General features: G+C 40.4%; 1 protein-coding gene across 3 annotated transcripts in view; it reads left to right on the top strand.

Moving 5' to 3' along the window:
- KLF12 (KLF transcription factor 12) overlaps window positions 1-21,364 on the top strand; it is a 234,776-nt gene that overhangs the window by 89,109 nt on the left and 124,303 nt on the right. For 2 of the 3 annotated variants that reach the window (XM_082278416.1, XM_082278415.1), the window contains exon 3: window positions 955-1,044. The exons of the other annotated variant lie outside the window; for it this stretch is intronic. In XM_082278416.1, the coding sequence (XP_082134542.1) occupies window positions 955-1,044 (90 nt within the window). The remainder of the gene's footprint in view (window positions 1-954; window positions 1,045-21,364) is intronic. 3 annotated transcript variants of the gene reach the window in all.

Genomic DNA, 21,364 nt, shown 5'->3' with positions numbered 1-21,364 from the left:
AAAAACAGCCGTGATGTCTCCGCATTTCTGTACCACTGACCAAAGTGTCTGGATTTGTAAGGTCCCATTCTAGCTTGAAGGATAAAATGGTTTTTATTCTCTCCATGTTGTCCAAACTAAAGGGCAGCTGAAGACACTTGCTTTGAAACACCAGCCTTGAGCCTTGGCTGGAGAAAAAATTGGTTCAGGTTGAGGTACTGTTTGAACTGAAGGCACAAGAGATTATTTTGTATGTCTTCATAAACTGCTCCAGTAACAGCAGGATGAGAACTTTCACAGCAGGAATGTTGATTCAGGGAAGCACAGTTCTGCAAATTCTTCTTCATCTTGAAGCTCTCGGCATATATTACGCATAACTACATGGACAGTGTATGTTTTTAACTTGCTTTTTTATGTCTTTGTCTCAGAGGTGTGTGGAGATTTTCATTGACAAATGCTGATAACTTTATAAGACAATGATAAGAAATTTGTGGAATCGTAGATGTGTGTTGATTTAAATGTGTGTGGGTACGGGCCTTCACTGTAACGTCTCTCCATACAAGCCTGTGCTTTCTCTACCAGAAGTACAAATGTTTTGACTGAAATCAACTATGCCTAAGTATACTGCCAAAACCTTCAAACTGTTTGACACCACTGCTTTCCTCTTCAGTTCTAAAGCAAGGAATTCATATACGTGTACCTGTGTGATTAAAGTTATGAAATAGTAATTGGAGATGATTTTCCCTTGTTGCTTACAAAGGCTTAGTTCTCTTTTAAGGATAACTGAAAGTATGATTTACTGTTTTAACAGAAGTAGTAACTTGGCAGCTACTCCTTGAAATTACTATTATATCCTCCTCTTTAATTTCCACTGAAAGAAACATACTTCTATAGTATCACAGAACTTAAACCAGTGAATTGAAGCAAGTGTTCTTTTCATAATTTTTTGATTAACCTTGTCCTTTTTTGCCTTAGGATATCAGCGCCTTTGAGAACAGAATGTTAATGCTTGATGGGATGCCGGCAGTCAGAGTCAAAACAGAGCTGCTGGAATCCGAGCAAGGGGTAAGCAGAGGTTTGTGTGACCTCACTCTGGTAACCCTTCCCCAGATTCTCTGTGGTTAGCTGTCCCTCCCATTTTCTTTTCTCTGTTTTTCTTTATTTCCACTCTTCTGGAGCATATTTTCTTGGGAGTTGTACTGGTGAGCATCTAGTCTGATCTGCTGGGAGCACAGAACAAAACTCTGCAGATGACTTACTGAAATCATCTGGGATAGCTGAGATGCTCTTGGTGAAATTTTACAGCTATTAAAAAAACGTGCAGTTTAATAAAAGAAAAAGGAATAGATTGCAGTAAAGGAAGCCAAATTCATATGTCTGGGAAGTCCATGTATGTATGTATGTATGTTTCCTATTCTGCCTTCTGGGGATATTTGCTGTACTGTGATTGTTTTCATCCTTTATATGCTTGTCCTATTCCAGTTTCAGTTTGTGGAAACCTGCTCTCTCTCTGGTGAAATGCACTTGTTTATCATTAAGATTAAGAAGACTAGAAGCCTCACATGGTTAAAGCTGATACCATGTCAACTGCTGAATACTGGACAGAGCATGTATTGGATTTTGAATTTTTTTGCAGAACTTGGCACTGGAGTGACAGTTTTTAGGAAAATGGGAGGGTATTTTCTTGCCTATGTGGTAAAGTGATTGTAGATTACAGCAAGAGTATCTGTATTTAATGGATTTTTTATCATGAAACTTTGTTTCCTTGTATACATCATGTTATTCCAAAGAACCTAACCCACTTTACTAATCTGAAGACATATGCCTTCAACAAGCAGCCTAATAGAAGCAGCAATGCTATTGCCTTGTAGGGAAGGGCTTTTGCCTAATTCTGTTACTTGGCTTTTTCCCTTTCTGCTATTTTGTCAGTTATTTAATTGAGAATTTAAGTGCTATGGAAGAGAGGGAATTAACTTTCAGGATGACTTAACTTGAAACACTTGCAAGGAAATACCAGTTACTCAGGGCGTTTTTGAGGCTTTAAGTTTGAGAGGGAGAAAAAGGTTGGCATTTAATCAAGTTCTTGCTCACCTCTGCCTTCCTGACACCAAATACCCTCAGAAATTACTCCATTACAATGTAGTTGGTGGGAATGTAAAAATTGAACTATTGTATGAGCCATGATGATGGAAAGACAGATCCATTTCTAATACCTTCTGGATGCTTTGCATTATGCCTTTGTATGTAACAGAAATGTTTCTCTACAGTGTTCAGAAGACAAAGGTTCCATTGGCATTTGCCTTTGTTCAGTTTGAAATAAATTCTGTGCATGATACATATTGCTGGGTCCTTTATGAAGAGTACTTCCTTTAGCAAAGCGTGAGTTGATTCTGGAAGACCTATTTGGTGTCTTAGGAACCGAAAGGAAATGAATGATCTATATAATTTTTTAATTTCCTTAGAGTTTTTTAATAAAATTTTATGGACTTCTGTATAAGCAGAAAATGATGTCATTTTTTCCCCAGTGACTGAGCCATTGGACAAAGAGCTCGTTTGATTTGGAATTTTATGCACTTTGGTACTAATTAAGTAGTGTCTGGTCAAGAGTCTCTGGCACCTTTATGATTCTTCATTAGGGAACAATCAATAAATACAAAATGAATTCTCCAGTTCACTAACAGGGGAGCTGGCCATTAGGATGGCAGTTTTCCAGCGAACAGCTTAAACTCTAAAGAGAGCTGGTTGAAACAGATGTTTGGCATGTACTTCGGAGACTGCTTTGAATATGTAGATGTTGGTATACATAACAGAGACAAATGTTTGAAGGATGTGATTACCAAAATCAGCACGTGGAGCTGTTTGGGAAGATGAATATCATAACTGGGAGGCAAGAAGTGGGAACTGAAGTGTGATCCAAGTTGTAAGAATTTGAAATTGTGGCGTCTGTCTGTGTTGTTATAGCACCCAAAGTCCCTAGAGTTACGCCTCCATCACAGCATACGTGTGTACAGCGAGATGTGACTTCTACTTTGAAAATTTGGGAACTAAGATGGCATTTTGAGTCTTCTGAGTGTAATGGTCAAAGCTTCATCACTTCAGAGCTGAACACCGGACAAACCTTTCCAAAACCCAGAGGAAGACATTTGGGTTTTTTGCTGTTCCAGCTCGGTATCAGCTGTTGGCTCTAGGTTTGCTGCAAGGGCAAAAGTGAGACATGGCTTAAGGGTTATGAAAGAAATGTTTCATCTGTGATTGGAGAATCATGAAGGTGGTATCAGTTGTGGAGGAGGGAAACCAGCAGGGTCTGGAGCACCAGTGGCCCTCAACCAGGATGGTGAGCACTCCTCTATCAGACCAGTGAACAGTGAGTTACCATGTTTTGCCCATGAGGCTTTAGGGTGCTATTGTCTTAGAAGGGTTACAGGACTGCTTTGAGTTGTCTCTGCTTTAAGTATGAGTCCATATTTCAAATAAACATCTTCTTGATTTTAAAGAATTTTTTAAGGATATATGCCTGTTTCTTCTAGGAATATTGGATGCTTTTCTGCAGGACACATGAATATGTCATCCAGAAAAGGTGTTTTCTCTGTAGTTGTGCCTTGGTTAACTCTTCCTTGTGATTCATGGCCTCCAAGGTGGGCTTCACAGACAGGACCTTGCTGGGGGAATTTGGGTGTTGTTTGGTCATTCATGAATGCAGGACTGTTTTGCACACCCAGCTGGTCCTCCCCTTGATCTATTGACTAAAGAAGTAGAAAGTACCTAGCTTAGCTTTTTTGCTAAAGTGAGCAATGATCATTGCAATAACTTCACAACATGAAAGTAAAAAAACTCAGAAAAAAGGAACATTACCTTTCCTTTTATACCTACAGCACCAAAATGAAAGTACAATTGGAGAAAAAAAGTTTTTATATAAACAACACCAGCCTTTAACCTTAAGTTACTTTTTCACTTACTTTTTGTGACATACAGCTGTGGTGAAATAGGCACCATCTGGCCATATGCATTTCATTCATAAGAAATTCATCTTCCCTGTACTGCTCTGGGCAACTTGGTCTTCACCAGGTTGTCTCTTGACTATGTATGGTGGTAATAGAAGTCACCCATGATGTAGATGAGAACCAGGACAGAGCAGACACTAGCATTTCCTGCTGTATTTGGATACCAAGCTAGGCAATCAATCAGCTAGACAATATGCCCTTGTTGTTTCTTGTTTTCTTATTGGAGATTTCAGTCTTTCTGCAAAAGAGATTAAGTATAATGTAAGGTTCTTCTCTACCCTTTGTGCATGAGCTCTAAGATCTTTAACTTTTGTTAAAGTTTGTTTTGTGTTAAATGTTTTGTTTTGTTTTGTTTCATGATTCCTCTGTGTCTTTCACTGTGTTTGGGTGCTCTGCCCACACCAGGGCTGCTGATACCACTGAAAAGTTTTAAGAAGTTTTCTTAAATAATAGTATTTCAGTCCTTACACTGCACAAGTGTTGCTTATCTAGAGCAAGTGAAGGTGGGTTTAAAATGCAATACTGCAGAAGGAATAAGCAAAGAAAGTGTAGTCCAGCTGAGATTTTAGGGTAGCCCTGGGAGAATGAAACTGTGTGAACTACTCCCAGCTGCAAAGCAGCCCGGTCTCTAGCTGATTCTGAAAGGAAATTGGAGCTGACATTTCAGCTACGCCCCATGCACTAGATCCTTGGAGCCCGTGACTGGAGAAGAGGTGAGCAGGACTCTGGAACTGCAGCCTGTATCGATGCCGTGAAGACAAACCTTTACCGATGCAGATTTAAAAGACACTGAGTTCAAGTTAGATCATTGTGGGAGAATAGGATTTAGGCAGTCCATAAGGAAGACTTGCCTTATGAGATAGGGGTTGCTAGTTAGATTTGGAACAAAGAAGTATTTACAAGGGAAATGGATTTTCTCTTTGCTTTGGAAAAAGTTAAAACAGTTCTTCATTGTTTTATTGTCGCCAATTTAGAGTAATTTAATGATTTTTAGAAGGCCATCAGCATTAGCAAGAACACATGCTTATTTTTCCAGTGAACTACTGTCCTTAATTTTGCACAGGACATTTAATGCAGTCTATTGTTTGAGGCTTCAGGAAGACACAGTGCTGCTTTAATGACTTTATCACAAATGAAAAAAAGACATTACATAAAAGATATCGCATTGCCCTTTAACAAGGCTTCATTATTATCTCCCCTACTGTGGAACAGGAGCTAGCATTGCTAATAAATTGGGAGAATTACTTTAGAAATGTGAATTTGCTTATCATTTAATATCCTCCAGTGACCTACAGCTTTAGATCTTTTGGGCTGCAGTAAAACCTTTGTCTTGTCAGTTATCATCTTCAAAAGAGGATGTGAAGAAGGTGATCCCTCCCCATGAGCCTGAAGGTGGGATACTTCAGCAGGAAAAAAAACCTTCATTCTTGTCTGTGCGAAAAACTATTCTGGAAGTAATACTTCTCGTTATAAAAATGCATGGAAGCTGGATTAATATATTGGTAATAGACACTGGGTAGAGAATTTATTGGCTGGTGGCTACTATTAAGAAGTTAGGATGGATAGTGTTGACTGGCTTCAGTGTGAGGTTTGAAAGTCCTGCTAGTCATTGCAGAATGTGGCCCGGTTTGTGAAAATTGGTAAATGTGTCTGACTTAGTGTTCAGTTGCACTTTCTCAAGTATTTGCTGAGTTGGGCCATAAGCTTTTGTTAAAAGGAGATATAAATGTGGGACTTACATCCCACAATCAATCTTCAAATACAGAGAATGATGAACCACTAATTTTCATCAGTCTTTTTGTTTCCAGATCTGCAGTCTCATCTGTTCCTTTGCCTGCATTTTGTCCTCTCAAATCATCACTGAAGGATTATATATCCTACTCTGAATTCTCCTCCTAATTCTTCTTGATCTGTCTCCATTTGAATCACTTATCATGACTGAATTATCAAAAGAAATTATTGAAATAACAAAAGCCTTTAACAAGCCAATATTGTTCTGTGTCTTTCATAGCCAGCCAAATTATCTTGTTGTTTCATATCTGAAGAATGCCATCCATCCTTATGTTGTTACATACATAAACATGTTTTACTTCAGCCTGGGTAATAGTGACATAAATATTTTATTTTTAAAGATTTCCGAAAATACCTATTCACGTTCAGTTGAGAATAGTCTCAGTGACAAAGCGTGCTCTGTGACTGTATGGGGAACCGTTCTGCGGTGATTCATTCAGCTTGGGTACATTCTTTGTATTAGTAGAAGAAAGAGCACTTCTGGTATTTGCTGTTGTCATTCGTGAATTCTGCTTCCTTCAATTACTTATTTGTTTTCTGAATTAGTTAATGTTTAGCATGACTGATTTGGGGAAACAAGTTGCGTATGGACAGTGCACATGTATCAATCTCTTCTGCAAAGAAAGCCCTTCTTTTACTATCTGTTGGTTTTCTTCATCTTGCAGTAGGCATCACTCCAGGAGTGATACTGAGGTGTTAGAATCACTGCTGGTACAATTCATTGGTTGCTTTACAGTGCCGTAAATGTAGGATATTCTTCAGAAAGAGAATCAAGATCTGACTCCAGAACCAGGAAGGACCTAACTCACAGGGCATGATGCAAAGCCATGTGAGTTGTACCTAAGGAGATAGAGCTGTATTTTCTGAGCACTGCTGAAGGTTGTGCTTGCAGCCCAGAAGGGTACAAGACACATTCCAGAAGGGTTATGTCAGTTGGATTAATTAAGTCAAATCAAGCATTGTAAACCAATGAATACTGCAGGTGCTGTTTCATGTTGCTTGGAAGCTTGCATGAAGAAAAAAGGTAGCCCGCTCCTACATCTTCGCTGTCATCCTGGCAGTCTTGTTCAATCCATTGCTGGTGACTCAATGACATTGGAGAGGGTAGGGTCAACTGATCACTGGTCCAAGAAAAACCTAACCCAAATGCAGAAAGGGAGTGGCTGTATGCATCCTGCAAGTCATACTTGCATGTGAAATCATGAATATCCTCTATTATATGGAGATGGGGAGGGTGGGAAAAAGATTGTGGGTGCTGCTTTTGCTTAGAGCTGGTGACCTGTATCTGAAACTACATCCTGAGACATCTTTACTGCTTCTGAGACCCAAACTGCCCGCTTTGGGCATGTCTCTGCACTGCTGCATTGCCAAACACTGAGTCTTCTCTGTGTTTCATGTTCCTTAGTCCTTTTGAAGTCAGCTCATGTGTAGAGAGCCAATGGGTTTTATCATGGATGTAGGTGTGGTTTCCTTACTTGTTTCTTTATGTTTTTTTCCCTCTAGGGATCAGACCCAAAAATGCAATGGAAAGGTAGTAGATTTAAGACTAATAGGAAATGATAGCTTAACCACCTCACCAGGCAGTCTTTTTGGCAAGTTAACCAAGACTGCAGAATAAAAATGCAGGTGGGGTTGTAAGATGTATGATGCTGTCTGAAATTCACACTAAGTGAAGTATCCCAGATCCTCTGAGACTTAATTTACTGACCACTATCTGCCATTGCTTTCCTTTCCTCAGCAGCTAAATTGACTGTTACAGAGCACAGCAGGGAATGTGCTCCTTAATCTGTCTGGTGGTGTTTGTTGTATGTGTGGTAGGAACAGGGGGATTTTCACTTGTGGGTGAAAACTTAATTGTGTGAGGCATTGTACCAATAAAGGGTGGTCCTAGGGTATCTAGGTTTAATTAATCAGAAGTTTAGACTGTCTTTTAATGGCCTTCTTCAGATATTAGTGACTGTGCTTATTAGGAATTCAGCAGCAAGTGTAAAGGAGTGAGGCAGAGGAATATCTCTGATCCAAACAGCGTGTGTTTAGCCAACAGTGCCATGCCCAAAAGAGATTTCCTATGTCTATAGTAATAGAAGGGCAGCAAGAAGATGATTTCACTTACAAGAAATATAGATTTTTATGAAGAACTATTTGGTAGAGGAGAAGAATAATACTTTGTCTGCCAAGACTGGAGTAAGTTTCATAGAGAATGTGGGATGTTACCCAGAAACTTAACACAGCTTAATATTGTTAGAGTTCCATGGGAAAATGACAGTTACAGAATATGTATGTTAAATACATTAATTGATAAGTTTTATGTGCTCATATGGATTGAAAAAATAATGTTGCATTTGGGAGAAGAGAAGTTGACCCTTTGATTGGAGCATAGTGTTGAAGTTCATTGTGAGATTATAGTTCGGTTGCTGTCTATCCCCCATCAACTATTTTGTGAGCTCACCTTCAAGCCAGTTTGCTCTGCTACCAGAGCTTATGATGGGACTCTCCTGGAAGACTTATTCAGCTGAGAAACTGGGCATAAAGAAAGATGAGCATGATATATACAAGCTGTATATGTGTCGGTTACTTGTCGGTTACTGTGAATCCTAAGTCTACATTTTGGGTTGAAAATTGATTCTTTCTTCAAAATGTGAAAGGTCAACTTTTCTATTACTTCACAAAAGAAGTCACTGAAAATAGTTAAAAAAGAATTTGTAAGAAAAATGTTAACCATCCAAATAACTACAATTAATCTGACTCCCCTTGATAACCCCAGTTCCAATGACTCTTGTGTGCCCTCTATTTCATTCTCTTTGGGGAATCTAATATTGACAGTTTATCTGTAATTTTGATTGAGTTTGCAGTCCTAACTGAGGAACCAGTGAGGTATGGATTTTTGCTCTTACACATTGTGCCAGAAGGGTATTAATGCTGTAGTCATGGAAGCTCAGAGCATGCCATGTATCAGCTGGTACACAGCACTGTATTCTAAAATCCTGTTGCACCTCTACCTCAAAACTCACCATAGGTCTGTGTTGTTTCGTGTCACAGTGCAGTGCAATTCTAAGATATAGCAATGAGCATTTTCGACTTCATATGTGGAACTATTATTGGCATATGAAAAGCAGTTACTCTTGTCTGGTAACTCACCTGCTTGGGTATCCGAAGTTTAGTTCAGGTTGCAATGGCAGTGAAATTCAATAGGTTACAAGTGTACATAGCCCCTCTGTTCCTATTAAGAAACTGAGGAAGGTGAGTTAGGTAATCCTGCTTTTCTTGAAAGACAGCTGCTTTGAATTACCTCATGTTTACTTCGGTCTACGATCATATAGTGCATGGGTAGTGCAGGCCTGCTGGTGCATGGTAACTTCTTTGTGGTCCAGAGCTCTTGATTAAAGATGTTTTCTATTGAAACATCTCTGTGAAATAATTGTTAATCACAAAATCTGTAAGTTACAGTTACTTAGCTAGGAGAAGAGTTAGTCATTGTGTTTGTTTGTTCTACTCTCAGGTGAGTTTAATGGAATTTTTTTGTTTTAATGCTCATTAGAGTAGTCAGGTCATTATGGCAGTCTGTATTTTGCTCACCAGGGCACGTTCGTATGTTCAAAGTAGAAATCAGATGGAAGTGACTGGGCTCTTGTCCTTTCCCTTTGACTTGGGTAAAGTGAAATATTTGCTCTTCCTGGTTCTCAGTTTGGTAATTGCTATACTGTATTTCTTTAAGAACTCTTGAAGTGAGAAGTATTGTATAAGTGTGCATTGTTACTATATTTTTATTACATGGTGGCTAGCCCAAGAAAAATAAGCATAAGCCAGTATAACTCAATAATTTACAGTATCACAAATGCTTCAGCAGCATAAGACAAATGCCATTATGTTATGATAGTACCAAAATTATTTTAATCCTTGCTGTTGGTTATGAGAAGGGATTACTTCTACTTTTCTCTTGTTCGTTGATGTTCTGTTAGCTTTTCTTTTCTGTTGGAGGTTGTTTTATAAACAGTCTTCTTAATGTATATTTTACTCTTTTTCTGTATCCTGCTGGGGAAGTACTGAAAGAGCTGTATATATTTTTTAGCATCTTTGGCTTTTTTCCTTATTTCTCCCTGTAGAGTCGAGTCCATACATAAATTACTTTAAAGTTTCTTGGTTTTTTTTTGTTTTTTTTTTTTTTTTTTGTTTGTTTGTTTTTTGTTTGTTTGTTTGTTTGTTTGTTTGTTGGTTTGGTTTGGTTTTTATTGTTTTTAAGTTCCCTTCACAATCTCCTCGCTCTCCTCCTCTCCCCACCCCCACCCTGTTACACATAGTGAGGATGAATATTTAATAAACTGTTATTCAGGCTGCATCTGCTTTGAGACATCCTTTTACAGATGTTGTTACTGCTTGGTTGCATCACTTAAACATACCAGAAAACCGTAGGAGCCAGAGGCAGAAAAAGCCAGCAGCAACCAAAGCTGGTGTTTGTCCTGCCCTGCCGGCACAGGTCGTTGCTCATGCCTGCCATTGCCCAAGGATGGAGCCCAAGCAGATAAGGACGGTAAGACCCAGCCCATCGGGGTGGGCAGGGAACAAGGAAGAGGAGGAGAGCTGCTGAGGATGCAGTGGAGGGAGGACAGGTGATCTTCCCAAGGCTTGTTCATGGAAAGGATCGTGTCAGATCAGCCCCCCCAGCGCTGTCTCCTCCAAAAGGCCTCAGTTCCCCTGGTTCCTGGAGGGAACACCAGCCATGCAGATGTCACATGCATCCTGCCTCCTTGGGCTCTGTTGATGTTTGTAGCTTGTTTCCTACTTTCGTAATATACGCTAGAGATTGGTACTGATACTGAGACACTGGCTTTGGCTTTGATCTTCCTCTGTGATGCTGTGTGTAGAGCTTATGTCATTGCAGTGAGGGAGTTACTGGAAATTCTGTAGCAGTCATATCAGTTTGTCCTTGGAAGACAGCAGCATCACCCTCTCCTGTCTGGGCTACAGATTTGCTCGGTTATGTTTTTAACATAGTAGATGCCCTTCCATGACATTTTTCGCTTTCTTTGATAGCTTTTTGCCAGTTTCTAGCACCTGTCACACATGGTAGAAGAAGGTGCTGCAAGGATATCGGTGAGCTGTATCCCCTTTTAGCCATGAACCCCCATTTTCCTTGTTCATCCTTGTACTGCTGATGTAGTGGTAGAAATTCTTGTTGCCTTTGATATTCCCTGCAAGTCTGTCCTCCAGCTGGGCTTTGGCTTTCCCAACACTACCCTTGTGTTCCTGTGTGGTATTTGTGTGTTCATCCTTTTCTTGCTCCTCCTACTATACTGCCTTTTTGTACTGGAGCTCCTTCATGTGTTTCATGTCTCCCAAACTGGTCTCCTGATGCTTCTTGCTTTTCTGAGTGGTTACATATACTAGTGTTGTACTTGGATCTCCTGAAATACCTTCCAGTTCTCCTGTGCTGTTTAAGCCCTTTAGAGGTATCTCTCATGGGATCCCACTTAAGTTCCCTGAGAACTTCTGCTCTCCTGTAGTTGAGAGTCTAGATTCATCTGGATTAGATGTTTGTTAGTACCATTCTTTCTTCACTCTCCTCAGGCTTTCAAACTCCATTGCTTAGAGGTCATCACAGCCACTGATTACCACAGCTCCACCTGTTCTCTTTCCACACAAACAGTGGTTGTTTTGGGTTTTTTTCCATATGGGATATTATGAGAATGCAGGCGTGATCACAGTGCACCCGATGAGAGGTGGTTCTTAGGCATACAATGGCAGCTGTTACCATGTACCTCCAGAAGGCACAAGCAAAAAGCAAGCATACAGCAACAGTGTCCTGGTATACCGGCCTGTACCTGTCAGTGTGCAGCTGGGGACCACATGAGCAGAAGGTGACGTTTAGTATTGCAAGTGTTCACTGCTCGTTGAGCTCCGTGGAGATTCCCCTGATAACCAGAGGCTGTGCTGTAGGTTTTGACCTGTAAAACCCTGTCTTGCACCTGCCTACTGCCATCCTGAGACTGCAGTAGGAGCTTAAGATGTAGTGGTATAAATGGTGGTGGCAATGAGAGCATTTCCTGTGACAGACTCTTGATTTATTTTCCCATTACTTATAGTAAAACAGACTTGTGGATTTCTAGGGAGTCCATAGGATGAGGTGTCTGGGGAGGGCAGAAGCTATGGTGTTGAGAAAAAAAGACTTGAATTTTTCTTCCTTCAGCTACTGAGTGTTGTGGAACAATGCTGTATGATAACTTCATGGTACTATAAACATTATGTTTAATAGAGTACATAGGGCATTTATACTAATATGTTGTTCTATTGTTGAGTAAAAAGCAGTAATGTTATTGATGGCTTTCGACAAAAAAAAAAAAGTCCCCTGTGGAAGTAGTAGTGGTGTGGGCCATGGTTTTTATGGTAGAACAGCAGTTTGGGAAGCTTGTGTCCACTGTTAGCTCCTCTGAGGTTGTGCCAGTGCAGGGATGTGCTCTAAGCTAGGAAAAAAAATAGGGAAAAAACCAAAACACCTTTAAGAGTTTTTCCTCTCTAAATTTGGGTTATTTTACAGATCCAGGTTAAGGTGTAGGTATAAACTGATTAAAATGTTAGATCTGCAACATCCACAGTTCTGTGTGATCTGGAGGTTAAAACATGCTGTGCAAACATGGTGCAGAAACATTATTGATTTTCATGATAGAAAACTTATAAAACAGCACAGAGAAATAGAATAGAGGCCAAAACAGTCTCATTGGCTTCTGAATAGTATTCATTTTACAGAATAAGCTAAAAAATTCAGAGTGAAAAGGTAAGTATTACTTATGCCTGGTCTTGGAAAACAGTTAATAGGTCGGCTTATTGAAGCTTGAGTTTCTTTCCTTTGTTGCTGTACATGTGAGTTTTCATGAGTGGATTTAGACTGAATGACTTGAAATATGCTTAATTTTTTCCCCTGAATAACCATTCGCAGTATTGATGGGATAAAGAGATAGTTTAAGACAACTGTTAACATGAAATAAATGTGTAAGTTGTTAGTATTGAATACCCAAATATTAATTTATTCTTAGGTTAAAATTCCATAAATACTTCAAGTCTAAAAAGAGGTCACCTTGAGTTTCATAACAATTTTACTGTGTAGATTGTGACCTTACTGTAGTAAGAAAAAAGAATAAGTATTTCTTAAAGGCTAAACAGTAATAAAATAGCTGCCTTCTCTAGAAATTCAGTAGCTTTAAATGGATTATGGAGGGACACTTGCAGCTTCTCTTAAATTGGTGTTGGCAAGTTTGTCTGCAAACCCTAAGCTGAGAAGACACAAAACAGTACTCAAAGTATCATAGAATCATTACGGTTGGAAAAGACCTCCATGATCATCAAGTCCAGTCTTTGACCTAATACCACCAAGTGCAGTAAACCGTATCTCAAGGTGCCACGTTTCCTTGTTTTTTGAACACTTCCAGGGATGGTGACTCTACCACTTCCCTGGGGATCCTGTCCCAATGCTTAACCAGTTTCAGTGAACAAATTTGTCCTAATATCCAACCTGATAAAGTAAATCCAATCACGTATACAGAGCATAAAATATCTGGTCCTCAGTGGAAAGCATGCTGTGAGCTTGTTCTTGAAATTCAATATTAAGTATTGAATACTGAATATTAAGTGTTCAGCAGAGAATGTAAATATCTGCTTGGCTTTTAAGAACTGAAGAAGTTCTGTTACTTACTCGTGGCACTAACTCAAGGCCAGGGTGTACCATGCAGGAACCTTGAATCTGTAAAAACTGCTACCATAATCTCTAGAAGTCTTTAACGGTCTTTAAAATAATTGAAAGAAATCAATTGGATTAAATATCCTTGCATTTTAAGGCAGAGTAATGTATGACGTGTTAGGTAATACATTACTAACATAATACTTGTTCTTAGTTTTGTTTGAACTCTTCTGTTAAGATAATGTGCAGTACATCTACAGCAAAGAAGGTTTTTGTGAAGTAGTGAATTTTAAATATTCTTTATTGACTGATTTTATTTGTATCAAATGCCGGGATGAAGCGTGTATGAGAAGGTTTATTGTTGCTTATGTACCCTGATTTTTTAATATGTTGCTTGCTTTCACTCAAATGGTTTCTAAAACCATATTATGTCTAAAAAGATAAATGTTTTTGTTGTTATCCATTAATTAGTGGTGAGGGCAAATTACATCAGCAAATGTAGCTGGAGTGCATACTCTGTTAAGCTAACTTTCTGTTTAAAAATTCCATAATAACATTAGATGAATTTGCCTTGCTCAGTTTAAAATAAGGGAAAATACCTTTTGCCGTCTAAAAGATGGATGATGTAGGTCAATAACTGAGCCCTGACCATTTCTCTGGTGTGTTTAGGAGTTGCTGTTTACATTGAGTGTGTTCCTGAGCTGCTGCTCCACGGTGTAATGTCATTGCCAGAGAACACGATGACTGTGCACACCCATGGGTGCCAGATGCAATTTAAGTAAAAGCCCATGTGAAGGAGTATGGTATAGGCAGTAATGGCATGAAAGGGTGAAGATGGATCAGTGATGCTCTGAATCCTTGGGAACTGAAAGTAGGCAGAGGGATAGAAATTCATGGTGGGAATATGTTGCCATGCCAACCAAGTAATTTCTCTAACAGGAGGAAACTGGTAATGAATAACTGCTGAGTGGGAACTTTAAGAGAAAAACATGCTCTGTGCAAAACCAAAAGGTTACATTTTTGATAATCGACCTTCATCATTCCCCCTATGAAATTCTGCGCTGGCAATCTGTCTGTCAGAGCTTCCTGCTGTCCTGTACCAGACCCTGCTGTGCCCATCTGCTAATCTGGGAAGTGCCTGCCCGCGGTGTGGTGATGGGTACCAGTCCTGAGCCCGCGCCACAGGCTGACCTGAGCCCTTTATGGATCAGTTCGTAAGCAGCTGTGAAATCCAGATGTGGGTTTCACCGGTCTGCCTCCCTTAATAGCTGTTCTGGGTGTTCCCTTAAATCGCTGACTAGTATATTTACTTTGTCTTCCCTATGTCTTCTAAAACAATGTGGAAACTCTGCAGAGAACTGGCATCTTTAAAAAATACTTCTTTCTAAACCCTAATCGGCCATGTGTTCTGGAACTTGGACATGTGTTGTTTGTGTTTGGTCTGTAGCTCTTTAAAGCCTTCATATTTTATAAAAGAAGGAATGAAAAAAGACATTGAAACTTTATCTAAAATGTTGATTTTTCTTTTCGTTTGTCTTGCCTTATGCATTGCAGAATTAGTAGTGCAAGGCACTTGCATTGCTTTACCTCCAGTGCCTGTAAAGCAGTGTTCACTTTGTGCCATGATCTGTGTTCGGATGAGTACTCCCCCTATCAGGGTTTGTGCACTTAGGGTGGTACAAGCCACCTCTGGGATCAGAAGAAGCCAAACATGTTAGTAGGGAGTATCTCTGGATAAATTTGCCCTTCCTGAGTTCTGAGCTGCTGCAGCTAGGCTTCTGCTGGTCCCTGGCATGGCCAGGTATCATAGAATCATAGGATGCTTTGTGTTGGAAGGGGCCTTAAAGAACATTTAATTCCAGCCCCCTGGCGTGGGCAGGGACACCTTCCACTAGATCAGGTTTCTCAAAGCCCTGTCCAACTTGGCCTGGAACAAATAGCTGCGCTGTGCACCTTGTGTGGGTGGCTTGTGCTCCTCTGCTGGCTCCTCTCAATTCCCTTCTCCTTTAGTTGTGTACATGCAAATCTCCACTTTCTGTGCTTATGTTTTAAATTATGACCTGTCCTTTTTTGGGCAGGGTGCAAGGAGTGCTTATGAACCTTAACAAGATTTAATACTCCTTGTGGTAATAACCTTACTATTAGTAGTAGTGAAGGCTAGGTCAGACATTGGAAGAGGGTGTCCCATTCCTTTGTTCTTCCCACCTCTTTCTTTCTCCAACTCCTCAACTGCCATCCCTGAACAGATGCTGGTACCTGTGGGATTGCTTAGTGAGCCGGTTCAGCCTGACAATCTGACATAAAAGTAGCTTGGAGGGAGGGGGCGAAAAACCCAACAAAATTTTGGCTTTCTGGGGAGTCAGGCAAATGCTGAAGTAGTCTCAAAGCAGAAGGAATGTGCAGGGAAGGGGAAGAGTGACAACGCATGCTTGGATATGTGCTACCCTAATTCATGGCTCGTGCTCTTAGTCATGCTGTGTGGATGAAGCGCTGTTTGGGCTTTGCCTTTGCAGTTTGCAGGTGCTAAGTGACTGAACAAGGAAGGCATTTTGACTCCAGCAAAAGACAGCTAAGTGACACGGCATGAAATAATGGAGCCGCCTGACAGCACAGCCTGTACTTATTAGGGTGATACGGAGATCTCCCTGAAACTGTTTTTTCTGATGGAATCTGCTGCTGGTTTTTTTGTTTTGTTTTTAAATCTGTTTTTCTGAGCATGAGAGACTGCACATGTAAAAGAACAGCAGTTCTCAAATACCATGAAGAACTGTGTCTGAGGCTCATCCTTTACAGCACCTCTGTGTAACCTGTGCTGTTGCTGGTAATGGAGTACATCAACATTTTGAGCCAAACAAGGATCAAGGCCTTTATGCAGGTGATGTATCTGCATGCTAGAAGTCTTGGGAGCATGCAAAAAAGAGAAAAAATTAAAATGCAGTGGCAGGATCTCTTAAGATTTATTGCACCATTATCTCACGTAAAACAGTAAGATTGTCCTGGCATGACTGAGCAATAACAATGGTGTGAGAGTATCATTATTTATTTTGTCGACCTGCTGATTATCCCTAGACGTTTCCAGCAGCCAAGGCATCCTCAGCAGAGAGGTCTTTTGTTTCACGTACAGTACAGTTCAAATACAGTCATTTTAAGGAAGGAAGCTGGATCTACATCACGTTTCCTTCTTCAGTATGTTCCATAGATGGGATCTTTTCATCTCTGAGTTAGTGAGACTCTGTAAGTGGGAATGGTTTCTCCTCCTGGCTTCTGTTTGCTTCTGTAAAACCTGATGGATAAGCCCCTGAGCACATGACTTGGAAGTTTACACTGGAAAAACATAAAGAATGATCCTTTTTGTTATTGACCTGGAGGAAAAATGAGCTCCATACAATATATACCCTCTCTTCTGAGTGTAATGAATCAGCAATTACGGCTGTCCATAGAGCCTGGAGATTGCACAGCTCAAGATACAGCCCATGACATAATGCTGTTCCATCTACAGTCATAGGTTTATTTTTGGGGGAACGTTATTAGTGAGTAATAATAAAATGTTAATACAATTCAGGAACCGTCTGGACACTACTTGAGCAGGAAGGTTGGACCAGATGACCCACTGGTGGTCCTTCCACCCTGACCCCTTATATGATTCTGTAATCTTAATATGTATCCCAAGAAAGGAACTTGAAATTAATAAACTACCCATTTTTGTAAGAGGAGCTTTGTAACCTGAAAGTGATGCACCAAACATGAAATTTCAATGTTTTAACGTGGATAGAGTCTAGTGCTAGTTGAATGGCTTAAAAATGAAGGTCACTGGCAAATAGCAGAAGATACCTGATCAGAATGGCATTTAACAGTCTGTGATCAATATGGATACTACTATTACTGATTGGACATGGTTACTGTTACATACAGCGTAAAGGTTTTGAAGCAGTTGCAATGCCAGGGTTTTCAGTATGTGCCTAAGACTGTTTTCATTATGTATTTTTTGTTCTCAGTATTTTGTTTATCTATAGCACTTTGTGTATTTCTAGAGATGTTTCTTAAAATTCACTTATCAGTTTGCTCTAGGCAAAAAGTGGCTAAATTGAAGCTTTCAAAATAGCCCTCTTCGTACAAGATACAGATAAATGTATTCATTATGGTTGAGCTTCAGTTAAAGGCTCAGTCTAATCTTGAATTCAGAGTGCATCTCCTCCCAAGTAAATCATCTCCTTCACTGCTACCCGCCACTTCAAGTCTGACCTTGAGGAAGTTAAAGAACTTCTCACCATTCTCATAAGCTTGGGGAATGGAAGAAAAAAGAAGGTTGAACTCTGTTGGGTCAAGGAAAGCACTCTTGTCACAGATGTCCTGAACATCTTAATCTGGTCAGATGTTAGGTGGAGAACCTTATCTGAGTTCAGTTGTCAGGGAAGAATGTATGGAGGAGTGTTTATCTGGGCTAGCCAGCCTCTAAGTCAGAAAGGAATTAATAGATGAAAAACAACTGCTTCCATTGTGCCCTGATAAGAGCAAGAAGTCTGTGCCTTTTCCAAAACCCAGGTATTTGTTTTGTTGCTCTGTTTGGGGAGTGAGGTGAATGCTGCTTTAGATGATGTCCAAATGAATTTTGTGACCCTAATAGGAAAAACCAGCTTTTCATCTAATATGTGTGATTTCATCTTTGCTATGTTATACTAACCTCTGTGTCATGTTTTCTCAGTCTAAAAATCATGGTTAAAACCTGATCATCAACCCTGTGTGTTTCACTACTTTCCTTAACTCTAAGTGCAGCTCTTGTCTTTTTTTAAATGCTTGACAACCTGTTCATTAGATTGGTATCCAAATGGCATCTGATCAAGTACGTGGCATGACATCAAATGGTAATATCCACAAAGGAGCTTAGCTGACACTTAACCTTTGTTATGTGGGCATGTGGTGGAACATACTGTGCACTAAAGCAGTTCATGGTTCCAGTCTGGTTGTGTGAAGTGGTAGCAGTAGCAGGCTGATTTATTCAGAATCCTCATAACCACCATGGTGAGTCACGCCAAAGGTCCATTTGGCCACACACTCCAGCAGGATCTCCAGCAGGTGAGGAAAACAGGGAAGATGGAAAAGGTCCATGTTGTGTGATCTTTCCTTGGACATAACTTTGATCAGTCAGCATTTTTTAGGTGATTTTAAGCCCATTGCTATACTTGAGCCATTGTGTTTAATAGCCGCTAATGAACTCTTCCCAGTAAAACAGTTTAATCCATCTTTTAACTCATTTATCTTTCTGATTTCTGGGACACCTGTTGCAATGTGGTGGTAAATGTAGGCTACTTCTTTTTCAGTTATTTTGCAGCTATTGTCTGCCAGTTGCATTTGGTTTTATGTTGGGAAGAATAATTTCCATGTCAATCAGGATTTTGATGTTTATCGTAGGACTTCAGTCATCATTTTCCAAAACCTAAGCATATTATCTGCTTTATATATCCTTGAATGTTCATGTCTCACATCAGCCTTGTAATCTTTTCTACTTTATTTCTTTCCCCCAGTGCTAGCATAGATGTAAAATGCATGCTAACACACATTTTTAAATATCAGGTTCAGGATTCTTCTTCGGTAAGTTAAGTATTTAAATGTTAAATAGCAGTGTCTGAGCTAATCATGCTTAATCTTCAGGACTAGCAAGTCAAAAATCCTCTGGCCCCTTGATTTTTCACCACTGGGTAGAATGGGTATGGTAACCAGCGCAGATTAAGGTGTCAAACACATCAATAGCATCTGTTGCTAGAGAAGGGGACCAGATGTATGTGCTGCATGTTGAATTTGTTGAGTTGTTAGGTGGTGTTTTGTTTTGGCCTCTCCCTGCATATTCCTTAGGTGTGATAACCTGCCCGACATGGTGGAGCTTATGTTCTCTGGCAAGTGGTCACATTTGTGTTGTCACTCATTATATATGTAAGATTCTGTAGTGGGTTTGCATGGCCAGGTTTTCGTAGTGGGGGCTACAGGAGTGGCTTCTGTGAGAACCTGCCGGAAGCTTCCTCCATGTCTGGTAGAGCCAATCCATGGAGCTCCAGGATGGATGTGTCACTGGCCCAAGCTGGGGCAAATTAGAAATGGTGGTAATGTCTCTGTGATAACAGATTTAAGAAGGAAAAAGAAAATTATTGGACAGATCTAATTGAAGCCAGAGAAGAGCAGGGTGAGAATATGTAAGAGGAACAGCCCTGCAGACACCAAAGTCAGTGGAGAAGGAGGGGAGGATGTGCTCCAGGTGCTGGAGCTGAGATTTCCCTGCAGCCCGTGGTGAAGACCATGGTGAAGCAGCTGCCTCCCTGCAGCCCATGGAGGGCCATGGAGATGTAGAGATCCACCTGCAGCCCATGGAGGAGACCAACACCAGATCAGGTGAATGCCTAGAAGGCAGCTGTGACCTCATGGGAAGCCCTTGCTGGAGCAGGATCCTGGCAGGGACCTGTGGACCCATGGAGAGATGAGCCCATGATGGAGCAGGTTTCCTGGTAGGACTTGTGACTCTGAGGGAGACCCATGCTGGACTAGACTGTGCCTGAAGGACTGCAGCCTATGGAAGAATGACCCACATTGGAGCAGTTTGTGGAGAACTGTTGCCTGTGGGATGAACTCGCTGGAGAAGTTTGTGGAGGACTGTGTCCTTTGGAAGGGACCGCACACTGGAGCAGGGGAAGGACTCTTTTCTCTTAAGCAGCAGCAGGAAAAATATGTGATGAACTGATCGTAACCCAGCCTCAGATTCCCTGTACCACTGCAGGGGAAGAAGTATAGCTGAGGAAGGGATCGGGAAAAGGTGGTGTTAAGATTTATTTTATATCTTGTTATCCTGCTCTGATTTTATTAGTAATAAATTGAATTAATATCCACAATTTGAGTCTGTTTTGCCCATGATGGTATTTGGTGAGTGATCTCTCCCTGTCCTTATCTCAACCCATGAACCTTTCCTTGTATTTGCTCTGCCCTGTCCAGTTGCAGAGGGGAGTGATAGAGTGGCTTTGGTGGGTGCCTGGCATCCAGCCAGGCTCAACCCACTACGGTTTTCCAATGAGTTTTCATGCTGTAGGTTTTGGTTGGCTTAAAACAAAAATGTTACCAAAAATGCCTCAGCCCCTGCCCGAAACAGGAAAGTCCTTGATCTACACGAAGTTCATTCTTGAAAGATAGGAAGTTATTACCATTTTGGCCATGTCTGTCTTCCATGCAGCATTTAAAAGAATGGGTTGCACATCTGACACTGTAACCTGGCATTGTCTTGAAGGAAATGTTTTGTTTCCCAAGAGAGCTGCTGTAATGTAACCCATTGCCACCAGAGCAGCTCCATTTACATGTTCTGTTTACAAGTCAGCCTTGTATGTGCACAGTAAGGGTTAGTTCTTCCACATGCATTTTGTGTTATTACCTTGTAACTCAGTATTGCAAGTTCATTCTGCAAGTCTTTGTAGATGGATATCAGATATAATGAATATAAGGAAAGTCTCTGAAATGTGACTTAAAACCCAGAAATGCCATATGTTAAGTGTTCTTTAAAGGGCCAAGAATACTGCATATTAAGTAGCATGACCTTTAGTGCCAATCTCTTGATGTAATTAGCATCGGTCTTCTCACTTAAGCAACTTCTTATGTCAAGTGGCAAGTTCTTTCTTGGCATGGTGCTGCTGAGCGTGAAGCCCTCTTGTCTAGGCAGTGTAACTCCGTGCACATTGTGCTTTGGCTGTTACCTACTGCACTTTTTCATTGATTCTAGATTGATTGGATGGAAAGTATACTTTAGAAAAACTTCTTTCTGTGTCTACTTTGAAATGTATAAAGTATCCCTCAGAAATCACAGAATTCTATGTCTTATATCTGAAAAGTGCTAATGGGTTTATTGGTTATTTCTTTAAACAGGTGCACTGTTCTTTGCAAATACATTGTTTGC

Source organism: Coloeus monedula, assembly GCF_965178545.1.
Source record: "Coloeus monedula genome assembly, chromosome: 3".
Taxonomy (NCBI): Eukaryota; Metazoa; Chordata; class Aves; order Passeriformes; family Corvidae; genus Coloeus; species Coloeus monedula.
The sequence above is the reverse complement of the archived record's forward strand: the minus strand, read 5'-3'. Positions and strand labels throughout refer to the sequence as shown.